Source organism: Eutrema salsugineum, unplaced genomic scaffold, assembly GCF_000478725.1.
Source record: "Eutrema salsugineum unplaced genomic scaffold, Eutsalg1_0 scaffold_7, whole genome shotgun sequence".
In the NCBI taxonomy this organism is placed as follows: Eukaryota; Viridiplantae; Streptophyta; class Magnoliopsida; order Brassicales; family Brassicaceae; genus Eutrema; species Eutrema salsugineum.
The window spans coordinates 7,477,191-7,487,033 of record NW_006256486.1 but is presented as its reverse complement, the minus strand read 5'-3'; the positions used below and the strand labels follow the sequence as shown (position 1 = coordinate 7,487,033).

At 31.1% G+C, this 9,843-nt stretch overlaps 1 protein-coding gene and 1 pseudogene across 1 annotated transcript in view; one reads left to right on the top strand and one right to left on the bottom strand.

The window, feature by feature from the left end:
- Positions 1–3,194, bottom strand: part of LOC18010832 (alpha-humulene/(-)-(E)-beta-caryophyllene synthase) — a 31,913-nt gene extending 28,719 nt beyond the window's left edge. The window contains exons 1-2 of the mRNA XM_006393496.2: positions 3,108–3,194; positions 1,956–2,238 (exon numbers count right to left, since the gene is read on the bottom strand). Coding sequence (XP_006393558.2) covers positions 1,956–2,238; positions 3,108–3,194 — 370 coding nt within the window. The remainder of the gene's footprint in view (positions 1–1,955; positions 2,239–3,107) is intronic.
- A 5,028-nt stretch (positions 3,195–8,222) lies between these two features.
- LOC112083035 lies at positions 8,223–9,208 on the top strand (annotated as a pseudogene).
- Positions 9,209–9,843: the final 635 nt, after the last annotated feature.

Sequence of the window (9,843 nt, the reverse complement as noted above, 5' to 3'; positions counted from 1 at the left end):
ACTGATAACAGATTTACGATAATTCATTTTAAATTGATCAGTATAATTCAAATTTTAATTATTTTGCTGCATGCGAGAAATTTAATTGGTTGGAAATTTGGTTAAAACTTCAAAGATTTCACAACTAATTGTCAAAAATTCATTATTAATTAACAACGATGATCATAAGATCACCCAAATCTTTTTCCTCGCTCATTCCCAAGTCATCACTCTCTCTCTCCCCCCTCCCCCCTATGCAAAGCTTTGGACACAGAGTATTTCTGTGAAAATAATCTTAGTCATTAGATTTTCATTTTGTATTTTGAAATTTTCAATTTTTCTATTTGAATTTAAATTTATAAATAATCTATAGTACTAATATTAATTTTTAATAACTATAGGTAAATATTGTCACTAATTTATTGTTAATTTACAATGATTTCGCATTTAAAATTCTACAACGAATTAACATTAACTGCTGAATTTACTACATCTAGAAGTTTTACGATTGATTTACATTAAAATAAACGATAGTGTTTTTACTTTCTCAAGGTTATTTCAATGTAATTGACCAACCAGTTAACAACGCAGTAACACTGACTTTTCTTTCGTTGTTATGTCATTGCTACGTTATTATCTAATTAACAATAATTGTTTACGATAAATCTACAATAATTTGTATTTGTTATATATAAAAATGAGCAATATAAGCTTTCTTTTGAATTTAAAGAAGATTTACATTGCTCGTTTTTTAGTATTACTAAACTAGGTTTAGACTCATGCTAAAGAATTATACATTTGTAGATGGAGCTTCAACAGTAGCTAGGTCTAGAGGGAAGTTGTGAGCATTACGTTCATGCATAACTTCCATACCAAGGTTAGCACAGTTAATAATATCAGCCTAAGTATTAATAACACGTCCTTAACTATCACCTACTGATTGGTTGGGATTGAAACTATTTAGATTAAAAGCCATAGTGCTGATACCTAAAGCAGTAAACCAAATACCTATTACTGGCCAAGCCGCTAAAAAGAAATGTAAAGAACGAGAATTGTTGAAACTAAGCATATTGGAAGATCAATTGGCCAAAATAACCATGAGCAGATACAATGTTATAAGTTTCTTCTTCTTGACCGAATCTATAACCTTCATTAGCAGATTCATTTTTTGTGGTTTCCCTGATCAAATTAGAAGTTACCAAGGTACCATGCATAGCACTAAATAGGGAATCGCCGAATACACCAGCTACACCTAACATGTGAAATGAGTGCATAAGAATGTTGTGCTCAGCCTGGAATACAATCATAAAGTTGAAAGTACCAGAGATTCCTAGAGGCATACCATCAGAAAAACTTCCTTGACCAATTGGATAGATCAAAACAACAGCAGAGATTTTAAAATGATTATTTAGGTACTATAATGATTTATTTATGAGTATTTGGTTTTCGTCGTTAATTCGTTTGAAGATCTATTTAAAGTTGTCCATTATTAAATCTTGTTTTTTGTCCCAGTAGTTTTACCATTAAGAAAATTAAAAAATAGATTAATAATCATCAAAAATAAATTTAATTGCTCACCTCTATATAAAGAATTTGATAGTCTTTCAATTAAACACTCAAAAAAATCAAAAGGACAAGAATCTTTTTCAAAATATAATCATTCGTCAAAATTTTAATTTATAAAGTTAACTAACAAAAAATAAATAATTAAAATAGAAAAAAAGAAACTTAGATATTTTTATTATGTTATTAAATTTAATTGAAAATTGAATAATAAATATAGAATCAAAATAAATACATAAAATGAATAATGGTTGAACTTTTGCGCATCAATGTTTTTAATATTTTTTTTTTCACGAGTAATCAGTTTTTTTTTTTGCGTTTTTAGTTTTTTTTTCTACGGATTTAAATTATTATACAATAAACCCTCCATTTATGTGGAGATTATTTGTAATTATAAAATAGAATAAGATTACCTGCCGGAAGTTTGAAACCGAATTGCCTGAAAACTTGGAAAACTAGTCCAACAGTGTATAAATCGCATCCATCATGTATTATCATCTGATTAAAATCAAGACTATCAAATGACTTCCCCACTTGCTCTAAGATGTTTCTCTCAAAGTGATAGGAGACGCCAAGGCGACATAAAGTGTCAATGAACTTGATATTCTCTATCGGATTCACCATGGAAGCCAAAAAAGATTCACTCACAGCCTCCTTTAGCATACTATGTTTCTCTTCGTATGTCTCATTACTTCCCTATATGTCAATGGAGTTATATGAGGATGGAGACACAAGTGAATCAACTCAAAATATATATAGGCGAGTAAAACCGAGTAATATAAATTGGGTTTCCTCATATTTTGGATTCTATTCAAAACTTATTGCTTCTCAAACAAGGGCGGCCCTATACTAACGTTAAGAATTTTAGAATCGGTAGTTTGTGTTATCCATCTATAGATCAGTTGGTTATCTAATTAACATTTTGGAAATAATTCGAATCCCATTAAAGCTCTTACTATTTATTGTAGTATTTTTCCTTAATTTCCTTTTTTTGTCGACTTCCTCCATACTTTTCCTTCTTTTGAATAGTTACAACATATTGCAATTCTTATTATACAATATGTTGGTAATATACAGTATGTCGATACTTCTTTTTATGGCAATTCTTTTATATTTTTTTCATCAAACATTTGTTTGAACATCAACATGTTTCTTTCTTATTGTCTTTTACGATTATACTTTCTGTGCAAAGTAATTTTACTCACTAAAATAAATCATTACCATCTTATTCTATTAATTTAATAATCTTTTTAGTAAGTAATGCTACTTATATGATTCAGATCCACTTGATTATTATTTTAGAACATATTTTTTTTTTATTATCTATACTGTTATTTAAATGTATTATATATTTTTTCTTATATATGTATACAAAAAATAAAATTAAAGAAAATGAATCTGTTTAATATTTTTTTTCTTCCAAAACTCATGATTTACAACATCTTAATTTGTGCCCCCATATTAATATTTTTTCTGGATCCGCCCCTGTTGTCAAGTTAGAAAGTAGGGCTATGTACAGTAAAATTAAAATATATAGTATGAAAAGGATATACGACTATACGTACGAGGTCATAATTTGAGAAAGTAGTTAAGAGATCTTCCCAGATGTTCGGTGGATAATCAGCTATCGGACGATGGACTTCACTCTCCATTCTAAACGTTTTCGGTAGCAATTAATCGTCCTCTCAACTTAATCACTTGCGGTTCCACAAATCTCTACATACACAATCACACATCTATATATAAAGGAGAATGTGCTCATTTCTTAAGCTGCCACCTCATCAATTCATTTTCTATATTTGTGACACGGCACCTCACACTCATCAGTTATATCTCATACTTACATCCAATAATCATATACAAATAACCATAATATTCACAAAAGGACTACCCAAACATGGGCCAACAATAACTAATTCACAATATCAGCAACAATTCAATTCATATATAGCCCAATAATAATTAATATAACAATGATCCACCTCTACTTCCACACTCTTCCTCTCTTAATTTTCTCTCTGTCCGTAACTGAAATCCAATTATCCGAAGTTACACGTGTGAAATCCCTGATTCACGGCACCGTCTTATTTTCTCAACTCCAAGATGACTCCGTCCCTGTTGCTTCCACAGTCTCAGTCAGTGATTGGCCTTAGCTTTGGAATCTTAAATCATCTTCTTATCATGGATTCCAATGACGTTGTGACTGCTTTCTCATCAGAATATGGCCACCGCTACTCGACTCGACAATGTTGATGAAAGTCAATAGCCAAACTAGCTTCGACCAAGCTGGAGAATCTGGTTAGTTGAGAGGAAGATGATGGCCGAGGACGAGGAGATTAGTGATGAGACGCCATTCAGTGTCCAAGCCATTACTGTCCAATATAAAGACTCCATTTAATGTCCATGTTAACAATTCATAACAAATACATATTAGTACTAACCAATTAAGTACGACGGAAACCGTAGTAAAGCACAGATACCTGACATACATGTATCATCATATAATTAGGTGACTAATCATCATAGTATATATTAAAAGCGAAGTGAATTTTAGCTTTAAAGACCTCTCATTCAATCTCAGCATGGTTAATTATTTTTTTGTCCCTTTTTAAAAGATCATTAATTTCCTTTAATTGGTTAAAATTAAGTTTTATTTATAATTAACTATACCACATTTTGTTACCATGAAATTAATATTGGATATTTTAATGCTATAAAATTGTATGGTTTTGTATATGAAAGCCCCAAGACTCTCACTTTAGCCCTAATCTCCGATTAGTCAGAGCTTCTTCTTCAACCGGTGGTTTCTGTGTTTTGACGTTTGAGTTGTATTGCTTTATTAAAATTTTTGAATTAGAGTTTTTTGTTTAAAAGTTTTGGGTCTGTGTTCATGATGAATGAGGATGATTTAATATTTAAGCTTTGCGATTAATTTCCATCGATATTTCTCTATAAGTCTATGACCGATCGGATCCCATACTGTTTATGCTCCTCCATCTCAACTTTGTTTCTGTTTTTGGAATGTGTCTGGTTTATCCAAAAATAATTTTGCTTCGGACTTGAGATTCTGTTTGGATTTCATGTTTAAGGTGTATTCATCTCAGTTAAATTTTGAGGAATCAAAGTGATGCTAATCATACTGATTTAGCGTTGTTTATTGTGATGTCCAGTTATAGTGAAAAATATATTCACAAGCATAAAATCGTAGCAAAACAAAAAAAAAATTTACAAGCATAAAAGAGACCATATTGAACGAGTTTCTACTGTTCTCTAAGCCAAGTCGAATTGATCGCTCTGCTTCTTCACTCTAATTATAGTAAAGACTGAAGAAGTCGTTGGAATAAAGATTTCGATGAGCCCGGGACTCTTGCCCCAACCAGACTTTCTTGGCCGTGCGAAATACATGGTTATTCAAGGTGAACCAGGATGATGCATAATGGAATATAAATGGGAAATTATTGATTAAATTTTAAAAAACTAGACCAATCAGGGTTTTAAAATTATATTTTTTATGTTAAATCTTGTGGAATCGTTGAACAGAAAGTGTGATTTCATTAAAGACTGTTATTGGTAAAATCTTGCAATCATGCTAATTTAGGAATATTAGTAATGACACTTTCAGTGAGACTTTTGTTACAACATTTTTCTTAAACGGACCAAAGTATTTATGTGGTTGATTTTACGATTGGATAATGGAATGTAGGAGGGTCTTGAATTGGACATTTGCATATGGATACTACCTTGCTCATAATGAACATGCAAAGACACAATTTTTTCGAGTATTTGAAAGAGGCTTCATCATTGTGCAGAGATGTAGTTGGAACAGTTTGTCTCCGGAACTAATGAACCACCCAAAAGTTTCAATGATTTTGTTTGACTAAAGTAACCAAACCTACTTCGAAAAACACGTGAAAGCTTTGGAGAATGGTCTTGCTGATGTGGAACACAATGAGAGCACAAATCAACAACAGACTCTAGATCTTCTTTCAAATGACAAAGGTTGACAAGGGTCTAAGAAAGATCCAAGTGGTAAGTGAGAGATCTTTCAGCTTCAGATTTATATTATTGGTGCAAAAAACCGTATGGTTTATTGCAAGTGGTATTTTCCAAATTAAGGATCATACCAAGTATTCGGTTTACAATTCAGAGGGACATGTGAAAAATTGTAAGTTTATAGTACTGAGAAGCTATTGGTTAAGATAAATAAAGAATAGATTTTTTTCCCCTAAAAAAAACCTATAGCATCACTCCGCTAATTAAAAGTTTTTTACTTCTTTCAATGTCTTATAGAAAAAATAATCTCATTATGTAAATCTCAATAACAAAATACATTGGTAAAGTTTTAAAAACCAGGAAATAGTTAAGATAATACCAGTAGGTACCTTACATAACGATCAAAGGGAAAGTGAGTAACTCCTATGAGAGAGTCATCTCATTTATAATTGTTTAAGAATCTAATATTTTTTTAAAAATAATTGGAAGAATATCTGTCTCAAATAATAAATAATTCATTATGTGAAGATTATTCTTTCTACAAAATATAAGAATTGAATACAGTTCTAATTTTTATGATTAAAAATTAAAACATGTTTTAGGTGTTTGGATTTATATATAATTTTGGAATTACTTTTTAGGCAATAAAGAATAACAACTTTAAGAGTGACTTGGTTTCAGCTTCCAAACTATATTTCAACTTCGTTTTAAGAGGAGAGTTCATATTAGAATACTCGGATAATATGTGTCTATGTTATCTTTGTGCTTCACTTCGCGAGATTTTTTGAAATTGATCGTTTATACAAAGATAATCAAGCCTATAAAAGATGTAAAAATATACATCTGAAAACTTCCAAACTTCCAAACTTCCAAAAATAAATAGTAGAAGAAAATACGAAGAAGGTATAAAACTAAAAAAAAGAAGAAAACCACAAAAAAGAAGTCTGTTTATTTAATATTTTATGTAAAACAATAAGAAATTAGAAAATATAGACTATATAAAAAATAATAGGAAGAAAAACATCGAAAGAACAAGACAAAAAGAAATTGAAAGAAAAGATGATGTTTCCGTCCGCGCAACGCGATTTTGAGTAAGTTTTTCAAGTAAATTAGCGATTTTGAGTAAGTATTTTTAATGAAACATTTCTGTCCGCACAAGGTGCGGGCTAAACACCTAGTTGGTAGTATAGACAAAACAGGTTATATAATCATATACAATTCTTTTCAAATAACAAATATGCTATAAACCAAAAGCAAATATAGAGTAAAAATCGAAATAAGAATCCTGCGCGAACCGCGAGTTATCTTATAGTATATATAGAAAATAAGAAACAACTGAATAATGGTAATTACAAGAACGAGTCGATCTGATCATGATTTAGGCATTAGATAGTTTTCACCATATCTTTATATTATTATTTGAGTAGACATTTATATTAATGAACCTTTATTTGTAAGATATTACAAAATACTTTATATACATAAATATTTATTTATAATATTATATAATAACTTTACAAATATAAAAAGTTCAATTAAATATTCTTTCGTAAGAGATAGTTAAATATATAACTCACAGATTTGTTTTGGATATATATGGATATAAATTAAAAGTGTATTTAGTTTTTTTACTTATTAAAATATTAAAATATATTCTATTATTTTAAATAATAATAAATCCATATATATAAATTTAAACTTTTGCAATATTTTTCATTTGTATTTCATTAATAAATATCATTTTTGAAAATTAATTCAATTATTTTTATAAAAAGAAACTGAATATGTTTTCAAAAATTAAGTTATATTTTTTACGGGTTGGTCGAAATTTTTTTTAGTAAATTGTGATAAATTAAGGAGACGGATTTGTCGACTTTGACAATACTATATATAATCATTATAGAATTCATTAACTTGAAATGATAGTTTGATCTCTAGTAAAATATTCACAATAAAATTCTTATTTTATAGATATATATATTTAGATTCTAATCCATGTTGGTATGTATATAAGTATATATATATATATTAATATCATATCACTTTCACATTTAAAAAATACTAATAATTAAACCACATAACAAAACTAGCCCAAAGTTCTATTCGATGATATATATACAAATAAATATCGGTTGTGTGATATTTATATATGTATTGTTATCTGATTGCCACTAATTTTATCTAATTACATTTTTTGTTAAAAGATTTTTGCCACCAATTTTAATTAAAATTTAATTTAAAAATAATTTAAAAAACATTGCCCCGCATAATGTGCTGAGGTGAATGTTGAGAAGGAAGCTACGGATGAATTGGAAGGAGATCTTGGAACACTTAGATCACCTCATTTCCAAGGTCCAATAGATAGGTATGCAGGCTTCATGGATCCAGAAGCTTCGTTGGCTGCTCAGAAACGGCAGCAGAGCATCCATGATACAATTTCTAAAGAGAAGGAACATGTTGTACGCTAATATTATCCTCGGTGGCTCTACCAGACAAGTATCCTATTCAATGCAATCGACAATAAACCTTTTAGGTTATTCTGTGAAGCTTTGGGACAATTTGGTCCAAGTTGGGTGCCACCAAGTCAGTATCAGTTACGGAAACCACTGCTTAATGAAGAATATCAAAGGACAAAAGAAAAACTGAAGACTCTTGAAGAAGAATGGGATATAGAAGGATGTTCTGTGATGACTGATGCGTGGACCGACATGAAAAGGAGAAGCATTATGAATTTCTGTGTTAATTTCAGAGAAGGTACCTGTTTCCTTCATCGAAAGACACTTCCAAAGATGCTCACACGGGAGAGTATATCTTCAACTACATCGACAAGGGTATTGAAGATGTAGGGGCTGCAAAAGTTGTGCAAGTTGTGACTGACAATGCCACCAACAATGTTGCAGCTTCAAAGATGCTCAAGGAGAAGAGACCGAATATATTTTGGAGGTGATGTGCAGCTCATACAATGGATTTAATGCTTGAGGGAGTATCTAAACTGTTTGGTTTTGCTAAGGTATTTGATCAAGCTAAGTCTCTGACCATATTTGTTTATGCTCACCACAAGACCTTATCGATGATGAGAACATATACTAAGAAGAGAGACATTGTCAAGCCAGGAGCAACAAGGTTGGCTACATATTTTTTTGACTCTCCATAGCTTGTACGAGAACAAGGCTCAGCTGAAATCCATGTTTACAAGCGATGAGTGGTATGAGTGCACACATTCAAAAGCTGTAAAGGACAAGAACGTGTTTGATATTGTAATGAATTTTGCTTATTGAAATTGAAGATCTTCAGTCTTTTGGTGAAAGTTCTACGGTTGGCAGATGGTGAGAGGATTCCTTCTATGGGGTTTATATATGGTGAGATATTGGAAGCTAAGAAGTCTATCATGGAAGCTTCTGATAATTTGGAAAATAATTACCAACCTATCTTTCAGATCATTGATGAAAAAATGAAAGGTAGATTGGATTCTCCTTTACATGTTGCTGCCTACTTCCTCAATCCTTATTACTTCTACAAAGACACCAATATCCAATATGATTTGCAAATCATCGAAGGGTTCTTGAGTTGTGTAGAAATTTTCTATCATGGTGACTTTGAGAAGCAAAATAAGGTTGTGAATCATGAAATCAATTTCTACAAAACAAAGCTGGGTCGTTTGGTAGAGCATTAGCATTAAAGGGCTGTGAAAAGAAAGTTGAGTCATTCGATACAGGTCTGTATTCTCACTATAATCAATGCTTTTTATCTATTTGGAATTCTAGATTGGGACATCCTGCCTTAGCTACTCTAAAAACCATTGTCTCAGGTTTTTCTTTACCAATTTTAAACAACTCTTTGTTTCATTGCAATGATTGTTCTATTAATAAGAGTCATAAACTCCTGTCTTCAACTACATATATATCATCATCTCACCCACTTGATGTTGTTTTTTCTGATGTTTGGACTTCTCCTATGTACTCTATTTATGGATACAAATACTTCGTGATTTTTGTGGACCATTTCACACACTATGTCTGACTATATCTACTGAAACAAAAGTCTGATATCAAAGACACCTTTTTTCGTTGGCGTGCCCTGGTGGAAAACAAGTTCCGCAGAAGCTTGGTGACATTCTATACGGACAATGGAGAAGAGTACACTGCTCTTACCAACCTTATCAGCAGATCCGGAGTCACTCATCTAACATCTCCTCCTCATACACCTCAACATTATGGTTTCTTGGAACGTTGTCATCGTCATATCGTGGAGACTGATCTTTCTCTCTTGTCACATGCATCGATACCTATAACTTACTAGAGCTATGTC